At 54.0% G+C, this 23,122-nt stretch overlaps 1 protein-coding gene across 1 annotated transcript in view; it reads left to right on the top strand.

Annotated features, from left to right (window-relative positions):
* Positions 1 to 23,122, top strand: part of LOC134359369 (calpain-8-like) — a 147,395-nt gene that overhangs the window by 38,920 nt on the left and 85,353 nt on the right. The window contains exons 10-14 of the mRNA XM_063072506.1: positions 1,392 to 1,552; positions 3,025 to 3,036; positions 7,992 to 8,200; positions 8,996 to 9,062; positions 10,415 to 10,510. Coding sequence (XP_062928576.1) covers positions 1,392 to 1,552; positions 3,025 to 3,036; positions 7,992 to 8,200; positions 8,996 to 9,062; positions 10,415 to 10,510 — 545 coding nt within the window. The remainder of the gene's footprint in view (positions 1 to 1,391; positions 1,553 to 3,024; positions 3,037 to 7,991; positions 8,201 to 8,995; positions 9,063 to 10,414; positions 10,511 to 23,122) is intronic.

Below are 23,122 nucleotides of genomic sequence, written 5' to 3'. Positions count from 1 at the left end.
GGGTGGCTGGCCCGCGTCTCTCCCGAGTCCTCATTCAGCAGCTGATCTAAACTTCAGACAGCTGGGGAGACGTACACTCCCTCAGTACTGTACGGACCTAGCAGAGGCCGACAACCACCATTCCCTCCTCACCCACTGGACAGCAGCAGGGATGCAAGGAGTGGGTATCCCTTGGGGTAATAGTATGGCGAGAGTGGACTGCTATCTTTAGACTGAGGCCCTCTGAGAGGTTAGCCCTGAACCCTCTCCTTAGTCCAGCGGCCAACTGAGAGCAGGGAATTAGAACCATTGATTTAAACGGCATGGAAACAGGTCCTTTGGCCCAACGTGTCCATGGCGACCAGGTTGCCAACTAAGCTGGTCTCATTTGCCTGTTTTGGCTTACGTCCCTCAAAACCTGAACGTGAACCCATTCCAATGTCCTCTGGCAGCTTATTTTATATGTACACCACCCATTTTGTGGGGGCAAAAGTGGCCTCTTGCACCCCCCACCTTTTAATCTTTTACTTTCATCTAAAACCTGTGTCATCCCGTTTTGGCCCCCCTACCCTGGGGAAAAACTCTGTGAACCATCACTTTTTCTATGTCCCCCATGATTGTATAAACCTTGAAAAGGTTTAATCCCAGCCTGTCTACCCACAAACAAGAGAAAATCTTCAGATGCTGGAAATCCAGAGCAACACACACAAAATGCTGGAGGAACTCAGCAGGCCAGGCAGCATCCATGGAAAAGAGTAAACGGCTGATGTTTCAGGCCAAGACCCTTCATCAGGACTCATGAAAGACGTAGAACCATACAGCAGTGAAACAGGCCCTTCAGCCCGTTTAGTCTGTGCTAACCATCAACCACCCATTTACACCAATCCCATTTTACCCTCCCCACCTTCTCATCATCTTTCCCCAGATTCTGCACCCACGTGGCCACAGGGAGAACATGCAAGCTCCACACAGGGTCAGGATCGTACCCGCATCTCTGGAGCAGTGCTACTTATGAATTGCTTCACTGTCACTGGGTCCAAATCGCAGAGCACCGGGAGCACTTTCACCCGAAGGGCTGAAGCAGTTCAGGAAGGCAGCTCACCCACTACCTTCTGTAGGGCGGTGAGGGATGGGCAGTAATGCTGGTCTATGTCAGAAAAATCATCTGCAAACACGGCCTCTGTGTGTTCTCACCCCTTTTCTCCATAACCCCACACCCAACACAACAAGCTCCAACAGGCCAGAAGGTAATGTTGAGCAGATCTGTTGTTGGTGGAGAAGGTGCAATAAAGTAGCTGTTAGTGAAGCGGGGGAGGGTTGTTGGGCTGGGATCTTGCCGTGCATTGGGGGGGAGGTGGGAGGATGGTTCTGCTGGGAGGAGTTCTGTGACCCAGCTGTGTGCTTGTTGGCAGGTCTGTACTGCAACAACCCCCAGTACCGGGTGTCCCTGACTGAGGACAACATGGACAGTGAGACGGGCACCAACTGCTTCCTGCTGTCCCTGCTGCAGAAACCCCGGAGCCAGCACCGCAGCCTCGGCCTCAGGCTCAGCATCGCCTGCCACATCTTCAAGGTGCCAGCCCGGTGGGGTGGGGGTGCAGTACAGTGACCCGCAGGAGTCTTGGGAGAGGACATGTGGCATTGGGAGACAGGGTCAGGAGATGGGACGGGGGGGGGGAGAGGGGAGGGGAGGTCGACTGGGAAATGGAGCCGGGGGAGGGAAAATAGGAGTGGGGAAACGTGGGAGACGGGAGAGGAGGGTTACAGAAGAGTGGAGAGGAGAGGTACCTGTTTCCACCCCATCCTTTTTCAAATGGTAGGATTACATTTTCCATCCTTTAACCTGTGGGCACCTGTAATTCTCCATCACCAAAGCGGTTAAAGCTGAATCATTGAATCTACTTCAGAAGGAGTTGAATGCACATCTTCAGGGGATCCCAGGACATAGCAAGAGCAGGATCACCTGCTGTGATCACATTAACTGGGGCAGAAACAGGCTCTTGAAGGGCTGAATGACCTATTGCCGGTCCTACCTTCAACACTTTAATGTTTCAAATCTGAAATAACTCGGCCTCTACAGGCCTCCTGCGGCAACAAATTTCACTGATTCAGGGCTCACTGCTGAAGAAATTCCACCTCATCCTAGTTCAACAGCAATGTTTCTTAGTTCTGAGTCTGTGCCCTCTGATCGTAGACTCTTCGTCTGATGGAAACCGCCCCCGTTCACTATCCAGGCCTTTCAGTATCTGGTAGGTTTCAATGAGATCCTTCCCGCAGTTGTGTTGTTTGATTTAGAGATACAGCAAGGTGACCGTCCCTTCTGGCCCAACGAGCCCACAAGGCCCCATTACAGCCATTAACCGGTCTGCCTTTGGACTGTGGGAGGAAGCTGGAGCACCTGGAGGAAACCCATGCAGTCACGGGGAGAACATACAAACTCTTTGCAGACAGTGGTGGAACTGAAGCCGGGTCGTCAGTGCTGTAGTAGCTTTACTCTAAACAGTACGCCATGTGCCGTCCCTGTTCATCCTTCTGAGCTCCACTGAGTACAGGCCCAGAGACCTCGAACACTCCTTCATTCCTGGGATCGTTGTTGTGAGCTTCCTCTGCGCACTCTCTGGATGAATGACATTCTTCCCGCAGAAGAGTAATCAGAACTGTGCACTGTGGTTGTCTCGCTAACATCTTCTTCAGAGGGTTAGTGATGCCACACACAATGAGGTGGAGACCAGTTCTGGTCCATAGTTACACTGCGCTGCCCCAGGCCAAACCATGCTCGTGACCCCAGTGGCCAGACATTACAGAGCAAGTGGCCCAGGAAGGGGAGATTCTAGTGAATGAACAGTAGGGCTGTGTACTCATATTTCTGAGCCCAGGTGCTGTTTACCCTGAATTACTGCAGACCTCAGGTTAATGGACTTTCAATGCCTGACCAAGAGACCAGTGCCAGTAACCCGTAGCTTGCAAGAGGCAGACATAAGAATTAATGAATACACCATTGATTGAATGGTGTGCTGATGGTCTCTCCCCATTTCTTTCCCACAGGTGCCGCCCACAGTGAGTAAATAACGCCTTCCTAGTCCTTGGATGCATGCGCTTGTCTGATTCACGGAATCCATTTCTCCAGTTGGTACTAAAGTCAGAGTTCAGGAGCTTTGATTCTTTTGCAGTCCTGTTTAACATTGCACACTATGTACAGGAGCATTGATTCATGAATAGCCCTTTAATGTTACTCAGCGTTGCAGGTGAGTGTGGGAATGGCAGAATCTGTGGGGAGAATGAAAATGGGATTAATGTAAACGTGTGGTTAATGGTTGATGTGGACTTGGTATATGACTCAGCACTCTGTAGTCATTCACCAGTTGCCTTGCAAATGTTCAGTGACGTTACTTCACCGGTAGGCCCAATCTCACAACAAGATGAATATCTTTAAGAATGGGTATGTTCGAAGTTAGAGTATCATTAGAATACCTTCCAATAACTTTCCCACTACAGATGTCAGGCTCACCGGCCTATTATTTCCTGGTTTATTTTTAGAGTTTTTCTTAAACAGAGGAACAATATTAGCTATCCTCTAGTCCTGTGGATGATTTAAATATCCCTGTGAGGGCCCCTGCAATTTCTGGACTTGCCTCCCACGGGGGTCCCTTGGATTTGCCCTAGTTTGCTTCAAGGCAGCCAAGACCTCCTCTGTAATCTGTGTGGGGTCTGTGAAGTCACTGCTGCTTTGCCTCACTTATATAGGCTCTGTGTCCATTTCCTGAGTAAATACAGGTGCAGAAAAATAATTTAAGAACTCTTTTGGCTCCACACATGGATTACCATTCTGATGTTCCAGAGAACCAGTTTTGCCCCTTGCAATCCCTTTGCTCTTAGCATATCTGCAGAATCCCTTGAATTCTCCTTCACCTTGTCTGTTTGGGCAACTTCATGCCTTCTTTTAGCCCTCCTGAGTGTTATACTCTATAAGCACCTCAGTTATTCCTACCTGCCTATACCCACCGTGCACCTCTTTTTTCCTTCTTAGCCAGGGCCTCTATCTCTCAGAAACCAATGCACCCTAAACCTGTTATCCTTGCCTGTTATTCTGACAGGAACATACAACTCTGTACCTTTAAAATTTCACTTTTGGAGGCTTCCCACTTACCAATACACCTTTGACAGAAAACAGCCTGTTCCAATCCATATTTGCCGGATCATTTCTGATACCATCAAAATTGGCCTTTCCCCAATTTAGAATCTCAACCTGTAGACCAGACCTATCTTTTTCCATATTTATATTGAAACTAATGGCATTGTGATCACAAGATAGAAAATGTTCCACTGTACAAACTTCTGTCGCCTGCCCTGTCTCGTTTCCTAATCGCAGACCAAGTATCACACACCCTCTTTTGGGACTTCTGCAGACTGATGAAGGAAACTTTCCTAACACATTTGACAAACTCTACCCCAGAGAGTCCTTTTACAGTGTGGGAGTCCCAGTCAATATGTGGAACAGGCTTGTGTTTCGAGCAACAGTCTGCCATCTCTCTGCAAATTTGTTCCTCTAAGTTCCTCAGACTGTGGTCTATGATACAGCCTATGAGCGTGGCCATATCTTTTTTATTCCTCAGCCCCACCCATGATCTCTTCAGTCTGTCTTGACGAAGCACTGCCATGGCATTTCCCCTGACCAGTAATGCCTCTCCTTCTCCTTTAATCCCTCCCGCTCTGTCGCATCTAAAACAACAGAACCCTGGAACACTGAGCTGCCAGTCCTGCCCCTCCTGCAACCAAATCTCACTGATGGTTACAAATCATAATTCCACGTGTTGATGCATGTCCTGAGCTCACCTGCCTTTCCTACAACACTTCTTGCGTTGAAATATACACAGCTTAGGGCATTAGTCACACCGTGCTCAACCTTTTGATTCCTGATTTTGTCTGAAGTCTTAACAACGTCTGCCTCCACAACAAATCCACTAACTGTTCTAGCACTCTGGTTCCCATCCCCTGCAACTCTAGTTTAAACCACCCCGTGCAACCTCCTGCTAGTAAATATCTGCAGCTATAATAATTTTTTTAAATGTTTCTATGGCTTTAATAAATAGACATGCTATATATTTTATTTATGCAGAGATTAAGATCTTTATTAACTGCTGGCATGTATATTTAATGCATACAGCATATTAAGTCAGGCTCAGTAATTCTGACCTCTGTGCTTAAGAGGTGCTCTCATGCCCTTTCACCCCTTCATGCGCACACCCTCCTGCCCATTCCTCACTGTCCCCAGGTGCTGGGACCGGAGTTTTAAAGCTGGTTGGTGACACGTGGTAACTGTTCTCCTCACACACTTGTTCAGATGCTCATTGGTTTGACAAAACCCTTAGACCCTCGGACAGGCACAATCTCAAACATATTGATTGAGGAGGAGAGTATTGTCATGGTCCGGTCCGTAAAATCCGCATTCCGGTACGTGGACTCAGGACTCCGGGTCTTCCAGCTGTCCCTTGTTTCAGTTGGGTTAATCATAGGCACCTGATTCCCATCTTGGGGCTTGGAATATAAGTAGCCTTGGGGTCAAGTGTGGGCTGCTGGTTTGTCTTGTCAAGATCCCCTGGGAGCAATCTGCCGGTGGAAGGCTGGAGCGGCCACTTGCCATCTTTTTGCTGCATTGGAGAACCATCACTTCATGGAGCCTTGCTGTCGATAGTCGGAGCTGTCTTTGTGGTGTGGATTCGGCCGTTTCCTGGGCCAACTGAGTAGCCATCAGCCACTCCACGCTAGGTAGGGATCCAGCTGTTTCCATAACCAGCCGAGGTTGCTGGCTGTAACTGCGACTTGGAGAAACCCCGATGCAGAGATGGAATTGTCTGTTGTTCTTCGGTGTTCGTCTCTTCTTGTCCTCGCCTCTGTGGGGTAAGTCAGGCCACTCTGTCATTGCCCTGCTGGGGGATCTGTCTTGTCTTGTCTTTGCCTCCGTTGGGTAAGTCCGGCCGTTACCCGATGGATGGACCTGTCCCACCTTGGTGTGGAGATAAAGTTGAGTCGTGGCTTGTCTAAGGATAAGTCCCAGCTCTATGTCTATGTACTGTCCAGTCTCATGTTAGTGTCGTGTTACAAGATGAGTCCCGGCTCTATGTTGATGTACAGTCTGTCTCCGAGCTCCAGCCTCTGAGTTATCAGCCTCCACATTCCAAGACCCTAGCTTCCAGCCTCAAGCCTCAAGACCCCAGCCTCCAGCTTCCAGCCTCAAGTCTCAAGACCCCAGCCTCCAGCTTCCAGCCTCAAGCCTCAAGACCCCAGCTTCCAGCCTCAAGACCCCAGCTTCCAGCCTCAAGCCTCAAGCCTCAAGACCCCAGCTTCCAGCCTCAAGCCTCAAGACCCCAGCCTCCAGCTTCCAGCCTCAAGTCTCAAGACCCCAGCCTCCAGCTTCCAGCCTCAAGCCTCAAGACCCCAGCTTCCAGCCTCAAGCCTCAAGCCTCAAGACTCAAGACCCCAGCTTCCAGCCTCGAGCCTCAAGCAAGACCCCAGCCATGTCCTGTCCTGTAGCCATGTCATGTCCTTGCCTAGTTCTGGGGTCCGAGCCCAAGGCAAGACCCAGGTTCTGGGTCCTTGTCCAATCTCTGGCTCGGAGTCCTTGTCCAGCTTCCAAGTTCCCAGTTCCTTGTCCAGGTCCCACTTTCCCAGTCAAGTCCTAGCCTAAGTCTGTGTTCTCGTCCCAGCTCCTAGTGTGCATCCAGTCACGTCCCTAACTCTAGTTCTCTAGTCAAGTCCTGTTCCTAGTACTTCAGTGTCTGTGTCTTGCTCTTGGATCTGTTCCCAACGCCCCCCTTTGTGACAGGTATTGTCATTGGAGAACTCGGAGACAGTGAAACTTCAGAGCGTGTTAGCGTTAAAAATGAGGAAGTATCAGATATTACAGGGTTAAAGGAGGGTAATCCTCTGAAACTGATGAGATGTATCCCAGCCACGGCTGGAGATCGTGCAGGTCCTGATGGAGATAATTACTGGTCTGCAAATGTGACGGAGCTGGTAATTACTAGTCTAATGTAGGTGGTCAAGAAGTTATTGGCAAGGAACTGAGTTAGCCTCTAGTTGAAAAGGCAGGGATTAATCAAAGTCAATAGATTTTCTTTGTAAGAGAGAGATTATGTCGGACCATTAGAAACATAGAAAATAGGTGCAGGAGTAGGCCATTCGGCCCTTCGAGCCTGCACCGCCATTTAATTATGATCATGGCTGATCATCCAACTCAGAACCCTGCCCCAGCCTTCCCTCCATACCCCCTGACCCCTGTAGCCACAAGGGCCATATCTAACTCCCTCTTAAACATAGCCAATGAACTGGCCTCAACAGTTTCCTGTGGCAGAGAATTCCACAGATTCACCACTCTCTGTGTGAAGAAGTTTTTCCTAATCTCGGTCCTAAAAGGCTTCCCCTCTATCCTCAAACTGTGACCCCTCGTTCTGGAAAACGAGTTTCTGAAGAGGTAACAAAATGTATTGACAAGGCAGTGCTGTTTGTATTGTCCACATGGATCACAGTTTGATCATGACCTTGCACTCCGGTGTGTGTAGAGTTCGCATGCTCTCCCGGTGACTGGGTCGGTTTCCCCTGGGTGCTCTGGTTTCCTCCTACACCCCAAGGATATGGTGATAGGTTGTGGTGGCTGCACCTTGCCACTAATGTGTAGGTGACTGACAATGAGACATCAGAGGGAGAATGAAAATCAGGGGTATAAAGGAGTAAATGGGACTGATAGAGGTGCTATGTTGGGAGCTAGAATGCACCCAATGGGCTGAATGGCTTCTTTCTGTGCATTAATAAGTAGAAATCATTTAGGCCGTATTAAAAATACATTGAATATATAGGAGCCTTAACTGACGGAGTGTCACGTTAGTAACATTGACAGGACTGATATCAGAGAGTGGAGACGTGGGATTGTTCAGACAGTTTGCTCATGTGCTGATGTAATCCCAAGGGGTTGCCGGAATAGGATGCCCTGCTGACATCTTCCCTTCCTGTCGCAGCTGCAGGTGCAGGACCAGAAGCTGCCCCGGACATTCTTTGATGAGCAGTACTTGGTAAGACGGGGGTTGGCATATGTGAATGCCAGGGAGGTGAGCGAGACCTACCAGCTGGGGCCAGGCACCTACGTCATCGTGCCAAGTGCGAACCAGCCCAACGAGCAGGCTGACTTCATCCTCCGCACCTACTTCCAAAAGGGCAGCCCGCACAAGTAAGGAGTTCCCCTCACTGTGTGAATGTCTTACCTGTATATCGCTCCCTCTGTCCCTGTTTCCGTCTCCCCCACAATCCTTTTAATAGAAACATATTCTCACCATTTATGTCCCATGGCCAAGAAAGCCGACCAGCATCTCTACTTCCTCAGGGGCTCAAGAAATCCACATATGCCCTATGGTCCCCAGCATCTTATCAGTGCACCATAGAAAGCATCCTATCAGTGTGAATCACGGCTTGGTACAGCAACTGCTCTGCTCTGGACTGCAGGAAACTGCAGAGAGCTCAACGCACTGGGGAAACCAACCTCCCCTCCATTGCCTCTGTCCACACTCCAAAGCAGCCGATGTAATCAAAGTCCCCACCTTCCCTGGACAATTTCTCTACCTCCTTCCGTCGGGCAGAAGATACAACAGCCCGAAAGCAGGCACTGCCGGGCGCAAAGACAGCTTATGTTCCACTGTTATTAACAGACCTGTGTAGGATCAGATGAAGCCTTGACCTCACAGTCGATCAAATCACATCCCTTGTCAGCCGTACAGTTACAGTTTCTCTGTAACTGTAACACACTGTTCTGCATTGTTACTGCTTTCCCCCTGTACTACCCCAATGTACTGATGTGGTGAAGTGATCTCGATCGGTATCATGCATGACAGATTTTTTCCATTGTACCTCAGTAAAGGTGACAATATTAAACCAATTCCACATTTACCACTGGTGGTGGGGTGGGGTGGGATGGAGGACAACACCAATTGTAATGGCATCTCCCTCTCCCTCTGTCTCTTGTCTCAAGCACGGAACTTTCACTGAAGAGGCAGGAGTACGGCGAGTGGGAACAGATATTCGATCAATATGCCCAGGTGAGTAAGGCATGTTTCCATGGATACTGTTCTGAGGGGATGATGGGAAATCTACCTACCCAAAAGGTGTGGTCCTTCTGGCCCGGGACCTGAAGGCATTCAGACCAGTGCCAACTCCTGTCCCCTCCTGCTCCCTCCTGCTCTGTCCCTACAATACCCCTCCCTGCTGCCAGCCCAACTCTCCCCACTAACCATCCTCCGTACCCAGTTCCACACCATCCCTGTGGCACCTACCACCCTTGACTCTCTCTGTGGCCCCTCTCCCACCACACCCCACCCAACTCCATTCACCAACTGCCTGACACATCCCCGCCCACCTCACTCCTCCCAATGTCTTCGTCCAACCTGAACTCCCCACCCCCCACTGTTCAACCTCACTCAGCCCACCTCCCAAACTTTATCCTGCTCACCCCAGGCTCACCAGTGTCCCTAATATCCTACATCTATAAATCTGCAGAGATTAGCAAAGTCACACGGGCATCAAATTGGCAGACAGCCAGTCTTTTTCCCAGGGTGGGGGAGCCCAAAACAGGAAGGAGGATGCTTAAGGGGAGGGGGAAATATTTAGAGGGGGCCTGAGGTGGGGGCAAGCATTTCACACAGAGGGTGGTAGGTATATGGAACGAGGAAGTGGTAGAGATGTGTACAATTACAATATATAAAGGACACTTGGACAAGTCAAAGTGGAGTTTATTGTCAGATGCACGAGGGCTGTACAGGGAGCACAGGGGTGCAGTGAATCACCTGCTTGCAGCAGCATCACAGGCCCAGAGTATCAGAGACTCAACACTGCCCCAAAACAACAGGAGCTGTACAAGAAAGAACACAATTAGAAGGAAATAGTTCACTGCAGTGCACAGTAGTCATGGTGTTGCAAAGCAGACATAGCGGTATGTGGATAAAAGAAAAGTTAATGGGGTAAACTCGGACAACTAGCACTAACTTGGTTTGCATGGATGACCTTCCACTGTGATTCACTCACCCCGTCTAGCTATCCCCCTCCCTGGCCCAGCTCTCTCCCCTACCCACCACTGCCTTCCACAATACCTCACTCCTCAACCGTTCCCATCAGCCAGCCGACCCAAATCCACTGACTCCCAGCCCTCTCGGGGTTAAACACAAAGGGTTGGTCCCGCATTCTGATTCATTGTCTGCTGGGGGGGGGTGGTCTGTGAGGGAGGGGAAGAGGGTGTTATTCTGACTGGGGAACTGGAGCGGGGGTGGGGGGGACATTCTGACTGGGGAGGGAGATCCTGGTGGGAAAGAGGATTCTGGTGGCCGGGCGATTCTGTTGCGGCGGGGGTCTTTGACGGGATCTTCCCATGTTTACTGACCACCTTGCTTCCGCATAGCTCCCAGATCGCAGGTGGTCACTGTCTCAATACCACGGGCCGGACATGACAGGTGACCCGCTCTCACCAAACCCAATGTCACCTTCCACAATAAAGGTACGAAGCCCCTCCCCTGTTACTCTGCTGTGAGGGAGGGATTGTATGCTTGTGGGAAGGTGAGTTGTGTATGGTCATGAGAAAGGAGTGGTGGGTTGGGAGAGGGGATTGGGAGATAGGTGAGTGAGGTAGGGATCTGGTTGGAGGAGTGTGGGGAGAGGGGATTGGGAGATAGGTGAGGGGTAGGGATCTGGTTGGAGGAGTGTGGATGGGAGAGGGGATTGGGATATAGGCGAGGGGGTAGAGATCTGTTTGGAGGAGTGTGGGTGGGAGAGGGGATTGGGAGATAGGTGATTGGGTAGGGATCTGGTTGGAGGAGTGAGGGTGGGAGAGTGGATTGGGAGATAGGTGAGGGGATAGGGATCTGGTTGGAGGAGTGTGGATGGGAGAGGGGATTGGGAGATAGGTGAGGGGGTAGAGATCTGGTTGGAGGACTGTGGGTGGGAGAGGTGATTGGGAGATCGGTGAGTGAGGTAGGGATCTGGTTGGAGGAGTGTGGGTGGGAGAGGGGATTGGGAGATAGGTGAGGGGATAGGGATCTGGTTGGAGGAGTGTGGGTGGGAGAGGGGATTGGGAGATAGGTGAGGTGGTAGGGATCTGGTTGGAGGAGTGTGGGTGGGAGAGGGGATTGGGAGATAGGTAAGGGGGTAGGATCTGGTTGGAGGACTGTGGGTGGGAGAGGTGATTGGGAGATCGGTGAGTGAGGTAGGGATCTGGTTGGAGGAGTGTGGGTGGGAGAGGGGATTGGGAGATAGGTGAGGGGATAGGGATCTGGTTGGAGGAGTGTGGGTGGGAGAGGGGATTGGGAGATAGGTAAGGGGATAGGGATCTGGTTGGAGTGTGGGTGGGAGTGGATTGGGAGATAGGTGAGTGAGGTAGAGATCTGGTTGGAGGAGTGTGAGTGGGAGAGGGGATTGGGAGATAGGTGATTGGGTAGGGATCTGGTTGGAGGAGTGTGGGTGGGAGAGAGGATTTGCAGATAGCTGAGGGGGTAGGGATCTGGTTGGAGTGTGGGTGGGAGTGGATTGGGAGATAGGTGAGTGAGGTAGAGATCTGGTTGGAGGAGTGTGAGTGGGAGATAGGTGAGGGGGTAGCAATCTGTTTGGAGGAGTGTGGGTGGGAGAGGGGATTGGGAGATAGGTGATTGGGTAGGGATCTGGTTGGAGGAGTGTGGGTGGGAGAGGTGAATGGGAGATAGGTGAGTGAGGTAGGGATCAGGTTGGAGGAGTGTGGGTGGGAGAGGGGATTGGGAGATAGGTGAGGGGGTAGGGATCTGGTTGGAGGACTGTGGGTGGGAGAGGGAATTGGGAGATAGGTGAGGGGGTAGGGATCTGGTTGGAGGAGTGTGGGTGAGAGAGGGGATTGGGAGATAGGTGAGGGGGTAGCGATCTGTTTGGAGGAGTGTGGGTGCGAGAGGTGAATGGGAGATAGGTGAGGGGGTAGGGATCTGGTTGGAGGAGTGTGGGTGCGAGAGGGGATTGGGAGATAGGTGAGGGGATAGGGATCTGGTTGGAGGAGTGTGGGTGGGAGATAGGTGAGGGGATAGGGATCTGGTTGGAGGAGTGTGGGTGCGAGAGGGGATTGGGAGATAGGTGAGGGGATAGGGATCTGTTTGGAGGAGTGTGGGTGGGAGAGGGGATTTGGAGATAGGTGAGTGAGGTAGGGCTCTGGTTGGAGGAGTGTGGGTGGGAGAGGTGAATGGGAGATAGGTGAGGGGGTAGGGATCTGGTTGGAGGAGTGTGGGTGCGAGAGGGGATTGGGAGATAGGTGAGGGGGTGGGGATCTGTTTGGAGGAGTGTGGGTGGGAGAGGGGATTTGGAGATAGGTGAGTGAGGTAGGGCTCTGGTTGGGGGAGTGTGGGTGGGGGAGGGGATTTGGAGATAGGTGAGTAAGGTAGGGATCTGTTTGGAAGAGTGTGGGTGGGAGAGGGGATTGGGAGATAGGTAAGGGGGTAGGGATCTGGTTGCAGGAGTGTGGGTGGGGGAGGGGAGTGGGAGATAGGTGAGTGAGGTAGGGATCTGTTTGGAAGAGTGTGGGTGGGAGAGGGGATTGGGAGATAGGTAAGGGGGTAGGGATCTGGTTGCAGGAGTGTGGGTGCGAGAGGGGATTGGGAGATAGGTGAGTGAGGTCGGGATCTGTTTGGAGGAGTGTGGGTGGGATAGGGGATTTGGAGATAGGAGAGGGGGTAGGGACCTGGTTGGAGGAGTGTGGGTGGGAGAGGGGATTGGGAGATAGGTGAGTGAGGTAGGGATCTGGTTGGAGGAGTGTGGGTGGGAGAGGGGATTGGGAGATAGGTGAGGGGATAGGGATCTGGTTGGAGGAGTGTTGTTGGGAGAGAGGATTGGGAGATAGGTGAGGGGATAGGGATCTGGTTGGAGGAGTGTGGGTGGGAGAGGGGATTGGGAGATAGGTGAGGGGATAGGGATCTGGTTAGAGGAGTGTTGTTGGGAGAGAGGATTGGGAGATAGGTGAGGGGGTAAGCATCTGGTTGGAGGAGTGTGGTTGGGAGAGGGGATTGTGAGATAGGTGAGGGGGCAGGGATCTGGTTGGAGGAGTGTGGTTGGGAGAGGGGATTGTGAGATAGGTGAGGGGATAGGGATCTTGTTGGAGGAGTGTGGGTGGGAGAGGGGATTGGGAGATAGGTGAGGGGATAGGGATCTTGTTGGAGGAGTGTGGGTGGGAGAGGGGATTGGGAGATAGGTGAGGGGATAGGGATCTTGTTGGAGGAGTGTGGGTGGGAGAGGGGATTGGGAGATAGGTGAGGGGATAGGGATCTTGTTGGAGGAGTGTGGGTGGGAGAGGGGATTGGGAGATAGGTGAGGGGATAGGGATCTGGTTGGAGTGTGGGTGGGAGTGGATTGGGAGATAGGTGAGTGAGGTAGAGATCTGGTTGGAGGAGTGTGAGTGGGAGATAGGTGAGGGGGTAGCAATCTGTTTGGAGGAGTGTGGGTGGGAGAGGGGATTGGGAGATAGGTGAGTGAGGTAGGGATCTGGTTGGAGGAGTGTGGGTGGGAGAGAGGATTTGGAGATAGGAGAGGGGATAGGGATCTGTTTGGAGGAGTGTGGGTGGGAGAGGGGATTGGGAGATAGGTGAGTGAGGTAGGGATCTGGTTGGAGGAGTGTGGGTGGGAGAGAGGATTTGGAGATAGGAGAGGGGATAGGGATCTGTTTGGAGGAGTGTGGGTGCGAGAGGGGATTGTGAGATAGGTGAGGGGGTAGGGATCTGGTTGGAGGACTGTGGGTGGGAGAGGGAATTGGCAGATAGGTGAGGGGGTAGGGATCTGGTTGGAGGAGTGTGGGTGGGAGAGGGGATTGGCAGATAGGTGAGGGGGTAGGGATCTGTTTGGAAGAGTGTGGGTGGGAGAGGGGATTGGGAGATAGGTAAGGGGGTAGGGATCTGGTTGCAGGAGTGTGGGTGGGGGAGGGGAGTGGGAGATAGGTGAGTGAGGTAGGGATCTGGTTGGAGGAGTGTGGGAGGGAGAGGGGATTGTGAAATAGGTGAGGGGGTAGGGATCTGGTTAGAGGAGTGTGGGTGGGAGTGGGGATTGGGAGATAGGTGAGTGAGGTAGGGATCTTGTTGGAGGAGTGTGGGTGGGAGAGGGGATTGGGAGATAGGTGAGGGGATAGGGATCTGTTTGGGGGAGTGTGGGTGGGAGTGGGGATTGGGAGATAGGTGAGTGAGGTAGGGATCTTGTTGGAGGAGTGTGGGTGGGAGAGGGGATTGGGAGATAGGTGAGGGGATAGGGATCTGGTTGGAGGAGTGTGGGTGGGAGAGTGGATTGGGAGACAGGTGAGTGAGGTCGGGATCTGGTTAGAGGAGTGTAGGTGGGAGAGGGGATTGGGAGATAGGTGAGGGGATAGGGATCTGGTTGGAGAGGTGTTGTTGGGAGAGAGGATTGGGAGATAGGTGAGGGGGTAGGGATCAGGTTGGAGGAGTGTGGGTGCGAGAGGGGATTGGGAGATAGGTGAGTGAGGTAGAGATCTGGTTGGAGGAGTGTGGGTGGGAGAGGGGATTGGGAGATAGGTGAGGGTATAGGGATCTGGTTGGAGGAGTGTGGGTGGGAGTGGGGATTGGGAGATAAGAGAGGGGATAGGGATCTGGTTGGGGGAGTGTGGGTGGGAGAGGGGATTGGGAAATAGCTGAGGGGATAGGGATCTGGTTGGAGTGTGGGTGGGAGTGGATTGGGAGATAGGTGAGTGAGGTAGAGATCTGGTTGGAAGAGTGTGAGTGGGAGATAGGTGAGGGGGTAGCAATCTGTTTGGGGGAGTGTGGGTGGGGGAGGGGATTGGGAGATAGGTGAGTGAGGTAGGGATCTGGTTGGAGGAGTGTGGGTGGGAGAGAGGATTTCGAGATAGGAGAGGGGATAGGGATCTGGTTGGAGGAGTGTGGCTGGGAGAGGGGATTGGGAGATAGGTGAGTGAGGTATGGATCTGGTTGGAGGAGTGTAGGTGGGAGAGGGGATTGGGAGATAGGTGAGGGGATAGGGATGTGGTTGGAGTGTGGGTGGGAGTGGATTGGGAGATAGGTGAGTGAGGCAGAGATCTGGTTGGAGGAGTGTGAGTGGGAGAAGGCATTTGGAGATAGGTGAGGCGGTAGGGATCTCGTTGGAGGCGTGTGGGTGGGAGAAGGGATTTGGAGGTAGGTGAGTGAGGTAGGGATCTGGTTGGAGGAGTGTGGGTGGGAGAGGGGATTGGGAGATAGGTGAGTGAGGTAGGGATCTGGTTGGAGGAGTGTGGGTGGGAGAGGGGATTGGGAGATAGGTGAGGGGGTACGGGTCTGGTTGGAGGAGTGTGGGTGGGAGAGTGGATTGGGAGATAGGTGAGGGGGTAGGGATCTGGTTGGAGGAGTGTGGGTGGGAGAGGGAATTGGGAGATAGGTGAGGGGGTAGGGATCTGGTTGGAGGACTGTGGGTGGGAGAGGGAATTGGGAGATAGGTGAGGGGGTAGGGATCTGGTTGGAGGAGTGTGGGTGGGATAGGGGATTTGGAGATAGGAGGGGGGTAGGAATCTGTTTGGAGGAGTGTGGGTGCGAGAGGGGATTGGGAGATAGGTGAGGGGATAGGGATCTGGTTGGAGGAGTGTGGGTGGGACAGGGGCCTGAGAGATAAGTGAGTGGATAGGGATCTGGTTGGAGGAGTGTGGTTGGGAGAGGGGATTGGGAGATAGGTGAGGTGGTAGGGATCTGTTTGGAAGAGTGTGGGTGGGAGAGGGGATTGGGAGATAGGTAAGGGGGTAGGGATCTGGTTGCAGGAGTGTGGGTGGGGGAGGGGAGTGGGAGATAGGTGAATGAGGTAGGGATCTGGTTGGAGGAGTGTGGGAGGGAGAGGGGATTGTGAGATAGGTGAGGGGGTAGGGATCTGGTTGGAGGAGTGTGAGTGGGAGAGGGGATTGGGAGATAGGTGAGGGGGTAGCGATCTGTTTGGAGGAGTGTGGGTGGGAGAGGGGATTGGGAGATAGGTGAGTGTGGTAGGGATCTGGTTGGAGGAGTGTGGGTGGGAGAGGGGATTGCGAGATAGGTGAGGGGATAGGGATCTGGTTGGTGGAGTGTGGGTGGGAGAGGGGATTGTGAGATAGGTGAGGGGATAGGGATCTGGTTGGTGGAGTGTGGGTGGGAGAGGGGATTGGGAGATAGGTGAGGGGGTAGGGATCTGTTTGGAGGAGTGTGGGTGGGAGAGGGGATTGGGAGATAGGAGAGGGGGTAGGGATCTGGTTGGGGGAGTGTGGGTGGGAGAGGGGATTGGGAAATAGCTGAGGGGATAGGGATCTGGTTGGAGGAGTGTGGGTGGGAGTGGATTGGGAGATAGGTGAGTGAGGTAGAGATCTGGTTGGAGGAGTGTGAGTGGGAGATAGGTGAGGGGGTAGCAATCTGTTTGGAGGAGTGTGGGTGGGAGAGGGGATTGGGAGATAGGTGAGTGAGGTAGGGATCTGGTTGGAGGAGTGTGGGTGGGAGAGGGTATTGGGAGATAGGTGAAGAGGTAGGGATCTGGTTAGAGGAGTGTGGGTGGGAGAGTGGATTGGGAGATAGGTGAAGTGGTAGGGATCTGGTTGGAGGAGTGTGGGTGGGAGAGGGTATTGGGAGATAGGTGAGGGGGTAGGGATCTGGTTGGAGGAGTGTGGGTGGGAGAGGTGAATGGGAGATAGGTGAGGGGGTAGGGATCTGGTTGGAGGAGTGTGGGTGCGAGAGGGGATTGGGAGATAGGTGAGTGAGGTAGGGATCTGGTTGGAGGAGTGTGGGTGGGAGAGGGGACTGGGAGATAGGTGAGGGGGTAGGGATCTGGTTGGAGGAGTGTGGGTGGGAGAGGTGAATGGGAGATAGGTGAGGGGGTAGGGATCTGGTTGGAGGAGTGTGGGTGCGAGAGGGGATTGGGAGATAGGTGAGGGGGTAGGGATCTGGTTGGAGGAGTGTGGGTGGGAGAGGGTATTGGGAGATAGGTGAGGGGGTAGGGATCTGGTTGGAGGAGTGTGGGTGGGAGAGGGGATTGGGAGATAGGTGAGGGGGTAGGGATCGTGTTGAGGGAGTGTGGGTGGGAGAGGGGATTGGGAGATAGGTGAGGGGGTAGGGATCTGGTTGGAGGAGTGTGGGTGGGAGAGGGGATTGGGAGATAGGTGAGGGGGTAGGGATCTGGTTGGAGGAGTGTGGGTGCGAGAGGGGATTGGGAGATAGGTGAGGGGGTAGGGATCGTGTTGAGGGAGTGTGGGTGGGAGAGGTGAATGGGAGATAGGTGAGGGGGTAGGAATCTGGTTGGAGGTGTGTGGGTGGGAGAGTGGATTGGGAGATAGGTGGGTGAGGTAGGGATCTGGTTGGAGGAGTGTGGGTGGGAGAGTGGATTGGGAGATAGGTGAGGTGGTAGGGATCTGGTTGGAGGAGTGTGGGTGGGAGAGGGTATTGGGAGATTGGTGAGGGGGTAGGGATCTGGTTGGAGGAGTGTGGAAGGGAGAGGGGATTTGGAGATAGGTGAGGGGATAGGGATCTGGTTGGAGGAGTGTGGCTGGGAGAGGGGATTGGGAGATAGGTGAGTGAGGTATGGATCTGGTTGGAGGCGTGTGGGTTGGAGAGGGGATTGGGAGATAGGTGAGGGGGTAGGGATCTGGTTAGAGGAGTGTAGGTGGGAGAGGGGATTGGGAGATAGGTGAGGGGGTAGGGATCTGGTTGGAGGAGTGTGGGTGGGAGAGTGGATTGGGAGATAGGTGAGGGGATAGGGATCTGGTTGGAGGAGTGTGAGTGGTAGAAGGCAGTTGGAGATAGGTGAGGCGGTAGGGATCTCGTTGGAGGCGTGTGGGTGGGAGAAGGGATTTGGAGGTAGGTGAGTGAGGTAGGGATCTGGTTGGAGGAGTGTGGGTAGGAGAGGGGATTGCGAGATAAATGAGGGGGTACGGGTCTGGTTGGAGGAGTGAGGGTGGGAGAGGGGATTGTGAGATAGGTGAGGGGGTAGCGATCTGGTTGGAGGACTGTGGGTGGGAGAGGGAATTGGGAGATAGGTGAGGGGGTAGGGATCTGGTTGGAGGAGTGTGGGTGGGAGAGGTGAATGGGAGATAGGTGAGGGGGTAGGAATCTGGTTGGAGGAGTGTGGGTGCGAGAGGGGATTGGGAGATAGGTGAGTGAGGTAGAGTTCTGGTTGGAGGAGTGTGGGTGCGATAGAGGATTAGGAGATAGGTGAGGGGGTAGGGATCTGGTTGGAGTGTGGGTGGGAGTGGATTGGGAGATAGGTGAGTGAGGCAGAGATCTGGTTGGAGGAGTGTGAGTGGGAGAAGGCATTTGGAGATAGGTGAGGCGGTAGGGATCTCGTTGGAGGCGTGTGGGTGGGAGAAGGGATTTGGAGGTAGGTGAGTGAGGTAGGGATCTGGTTGGAGGAGTGTGGGTAGGAGAGGGGATTGCGAGATAAATGAGGGGGTACGGGTCTGGTCGGAGGAGTGAGGGTGGGAGAGGGGATTGTGAGATAGGTGAGGGGGTAGGGATCTGGTTGGAGGACTGTGGGTGGGAGAGGGAATTGGGAGATAGGTGAGGGGGTAGGGATCTGGTTGGAGGAGTGTGGGTGGGAGAGGTGAATGGGAGATAGGTGAGGGGGTAGGGATCTGGTTGGAGGAGTGTGGGTGGGATAGGGGATTTGGAGATAGGAGGGGGGTAGGAATCTGGTTGGAGGAGTGTGGGTGGGAGAGGGGATTGGGAGATAGGTGAGGGGGTAGGGATCTGGTTGGAGGACTGTGGGTGGGAGAGGGAATTGGGAGATAGGTGAGGGGGTAGGGATCTGGTTGGAGGAGTGTGGGTGGGAGAGGTGAATGGGAGATAGGTGAGGGGGTAGGGATCTGGTTGGAGGAGTGTGGGTGGGATAGGGGATTTGGAGATAGGTGAGGGGGTAGGGATCTGGTTGGAGGAGTGTGGGTGGGAGAGAGGATTGGGAGATAGGTGAGGGGGTAGGGATCTGGTTGGAGGAGTGTGGGTGGGACAGGGGCCTGAGAGATAAGTGAGTGGATAGGGATCTGGTTGGAGGAGTGTGGTTGGGAGAGGGGATTGGGAGATAGGTGAGGTGGTAGGGATCTGTTTGGAAGAGTGTGGGTGGGAGAGGGGATTGGGAGATAGGTAAGGGGGTAGGGATCTGGTTGCAGGAGTGTGGGTGGGGGAGGGGAGTGGGAGATAGGTGAGTGAGGTAGGGATCTGGTTGGAGGAGTGTGGGAGGGAGAGGGGATTGTGAGATAGGTGATGGGGTAGGGATCTGGTTGGAGGAGTGTGAGTGGGAGATAGCTGAGGGGGTAGCGATCTGTTTGGAGGAGTGTGGGTGGGAGAGGGGATTGGGAGATAGGTGAGTGTGGTAGGGATCTGGTTGGAGGAGTGTGGGTGGGAGAGGGGATTGGGAGATAGGTGATGGGGTAGGGATCTGGTTGGAGGAGTGTGGGTGGGATAGGGGATTTGGAGGTAGGAGAGGGGATAGGGATCTGGTTGGAGGAGTGTGGGTGCGAGAGGGGATTGGGAGATAGGTGAGGGGATAGGGACCTGGTTGGAGGAGTGTGGGTGGGAGAGGGGATTGGGAGATAGGTGAGGGGGTAGGGATCTGGTTGGAGGAGTGTGGGTGGGAGAGGGGATTGGGAGATAGGTGAGGGGGTAGGGATCTGGTTGGAGGAGTGTGGGTGGGAGAGGGGATTGGGAGATAGGTGAGGGGATAGGGATCTGGTTGGAGGAGTGTGGGTGGGAGAGGGGATTGGGAGATAGGTGAGGGGGTAGGGATCTGGTTGGAGGAGTGTGGGTGGGAGAGGGGATTGGGAGATAGGTGAGGGGGTAGGGATCTGGTTGGAGGAGTGTGGGTGGGAGAGGGGATTGGGAGATAGGTGAGTGAGGTAGGGATCTGGTTGGAGGAGTGTGGGTGGGAGAGGGGATTGGGAGATAGGTGAGGGGGTAGGGATCTGGTTGGAGGAGTGTGGGTGGGAGAGGGGACTGGGAGATAGGTGAGTGAGGTAGGGATCTGGTTGGAGGAGTGTGGGTGGGAGAGGGGACTGGGAGATAGGTGAGGGGATAGGGATCTGGTTAGAGGAGTTTTGTTGGGAGAGAGGATTGGGAGATAGGTGAGGGGGTAAGGATCTGGTTGGAGGAGTGTGGTTGGGAGAGGGGATTGTGAGATAGGTGAGGGGGTAGGGATCTGGTTGGAGGAGTGTGGGTGGGAGAGGGGATTGGGAGATAGGTGAGTGAGGTAGGGATCTGGTTGGAGGAGTGTGGGTGGGAGAGGGGATTGGGAGATAGGTAAGGGGGGAGGGATCTGGTTGCAGGAGTGTGGGTGGGAGAGGGGATTGGGAGATAGGTGAGTGAGGTAGGGATCTGGTTGGAGGAGTGTGGGTGGGAGAGGGGATTGTGAGATAGGTGAGGGGGTAGGGATCTGTTTGGAGGAGTGTGGGTGGGAGAGGGGATTGGGAGATAGGTGAAGAGGTAGGGATCTGGTTAGAGGAGTGTGGGTGGGAGAGTGGATTGGGAGATAGGTGAAGTGGTAGGGATCTGGTTGGAGGAGTGTGGGTGGGAGAGGGGATTGGGAGATAGGTGAGGGGGTAGGGATCTGGTTGGAGGAGTGTGGGTGGGAGAGGTGATTGGGAGATAGGTGAGGGGGTAGGGATCTGGTTGGAGGAGTGTGGGTGGGAGAGGGGATTGGGAGATAGGTGAGGGGGTAGGGATCTGGTTGGAGGAGTGTGGGTGGGAGAGGGGATTGGGAAATAGCTGAGGGGATAGGGATCTGGTTGGAGGAGTGTGGGTGGGAGTGGATTGGGAGATAGGTGAGTGAGGTAGAGATCTGGTTGGAGGAGTGTGGGTGGGAGAGGGGATTGGGAGATAGGTGAGGGGGTAGCAATCTGTTTGGAGGAGTGTGGGTGGGAGAGGGGATTGGGAGATAGGTGAGTGAGGTATGGATCTGGTTGGAGGAGTGTGGGTGGGAGAGAGGATTTGGAGATAGGAGAGGGGATAGGGATCTGTTTGGAGGAGTGTGGGTGGGAGAGGGTATTGGGAGATAGGTGAAGAGCTAGGGATCTGGTTAGAGGAGTGTGGGTGGGAGAGTGGATTGGGAGATAGGTGAAGTGGTAGGGATCTGGTTGGAGGAGTGTGGGTGGGAGAGGGTATTGGGAGATAGGTGAAGTGGTAGGGATCTGGTTGGAGGAGTGTGGGTGGGAGAGGGGACTGGGAGATAGGAGAGGGGTAGGGATCTGGTTGGAGGAGTGTGGGTGCGATAGGGGATTAGGAGATAGGTGAGGGTATAGGGACCTGGTTGGAGGAGTGTGGGTGGGAGAGGGGATTGGGAGATAGGTGAGTGAGGTAGAGATCTGTTTGGAGGAGTGTGGGTGGGAGAGGGGATTGGGAGATAGGTGAGGGGATAGGGATCTGGTTGGGGGAGTGTGGGTGGGAGAGGGGATTGGGAAATAGCTGAGGGGATAGGGATCTGGTTGGAGTGTGGGTGGGAGTGGATTGGGAGATAGGTGAGTGAGGTAGAGATCTGGTTGGAGGAGTGTGAATGGGAGATAGGTGAGGGGGTAGCGATCTGTTTGGGGGAGTGTGGGTGGGAGAGGGGATTGGGAGATAGGTGAGTGAGGTAGGGATCTGGTTGGAGGAGTGTGGGTGGGAGAGGGGATTGGGAGATAGGTGAGGGGATAGGGATCTGGTTGGAGGAGTGTGGGTGGGAGAGGGGATTGGGAGATAGGTGAGTGAGGTAGGGATCTGGTTGGAGGAGTGTGGGTGGGAGAGGGGATTGGGAGATAGGTGAGGGGGTAGGGATCTGGTTGGAGGAGTGTGGGTGGGAGAGGGGATTGGGAGATAGGTGAGGGGGTAGGGATCTGGTTGGAGGAGTGTGGGTGGGAGAGGGGATTGGGAGATAGGTGAGTGAGGTAGGGATCTGGTTGGAGGAGTGTGGGTGGGAGAGGGGATTGGGAGATAGGAGAGGGGATAGGGATCTGGTTGGAGGAGTGTGGCTGGGAGAGGGGATTGGGAGATAGGTGAGTGAGGTATGGATCTGGTTGGAGGAGTGTAGGTGGGAGAGGGGATTGGGAGATAGGTGAGGGGATAGGGATGTGGTTGGAGTGTGGGTGGGAGTGGATTGGGAGATAGGTGAGTGAGGCAGAGATCTGGTTGGAGGAGTGTGAGTGGGAGAAGGCATTTGGAGATAGGTGAGGCGTTAGGGATCTAGTTGGAGGCGTGTGGGTGGGAGAAGGGATTTGGAGGTAGGTGAGTGATGTAGGGATCTGGTTGCAGGAGTGTGGGTGGGAGAGGGGATTGCGAGATAAATGAGGGGGTATGGATCTGGTTGGAGGAGTGTGGGTGGGAGAGGGGATTGTGAGATAGGTGAGGGGGTAGGGATCTGGTTGGAGGAGTGTGGGTGGGAGAGGGGATTGGGAGATAGGTGAGGGGGTAGGGATCTGGTTGGAGGAGTGTGGGTGGGAGAGGTGAATGGGAGATAGGTGAGGGGGTAGGGATCTGGTTGGAGGAGTGTGGGTGGGAGAGGGGATTGGGAGATAGGTGAGGGGTAGGGATCTGGTTGGAGGAGTGTGGGTGGGAGAAGGCATTTGGAGATAGGTGAGGGGGTAGGGATCTCGTTGGAGGCATGTGGGTGGGAGAGGGGATTTGTAGATAGGTGAGTGAGGTAGGGATCTGGTTGGAGGAGTGTGGGGGGAGAGGGGATTGGGAGATAGGTGAGGGGGTAGGGATCTGGTTGGAGGAGTGTGGGTGGGAGAGGGGATTGGGAGATAGGTGAGGGGGTAGGGATCTGGTTGGAGGAGTGTGGGTGGGAGAGGGGATTGGGAGATAGGTGAGGGGGTAGGGATCTGGTTGGAGGAGTGTGGGTGGGAGAGGTGAATGGGAGATAGGTGAGGGGATAGGGATCTGGTTGGAGGAGTGTGGGTGGGAGAGGGGATTGGGAGATAGGTGAGTGAGGTAGAGATCTGGTTGGAGGAGTGTGAGTGGGAGATAGGTGAGGGGGTAGCAATCTGTTTGGAGGAGTGTGGGTGGGAGAGGGGATTGGGAGATAGGTGAGGGGATAGGGATCTGGTTGGAGGAGTGTGGGTGGGAGAGAGGATTTGGAGATAGGAGAGGGGATAAGGATCTGGTTGGAGGAGTGTGGCTGGGAGAGGCGATTGGGAGATAGGTGAGTGAGG

This window comes from Mobula hypostoma, chromosome 2, assembly GCF_963921235.1.
Source record: "Mobula hypostoma chromosome 2, sMobHyp1.1, whole genome shotgun sequence".
NCBI classification, from domain to species: Eukaryota; Metazoa; Chordata; class Chondrichthyes; order Myliobatiformes; family Myliobatidae; genus Mobula; species Mobula hypostoma.
Note: the sequence above shows the minus strand (reverse complement) of the source record. Positions and strands in the feature narration are given on the sequence as shown.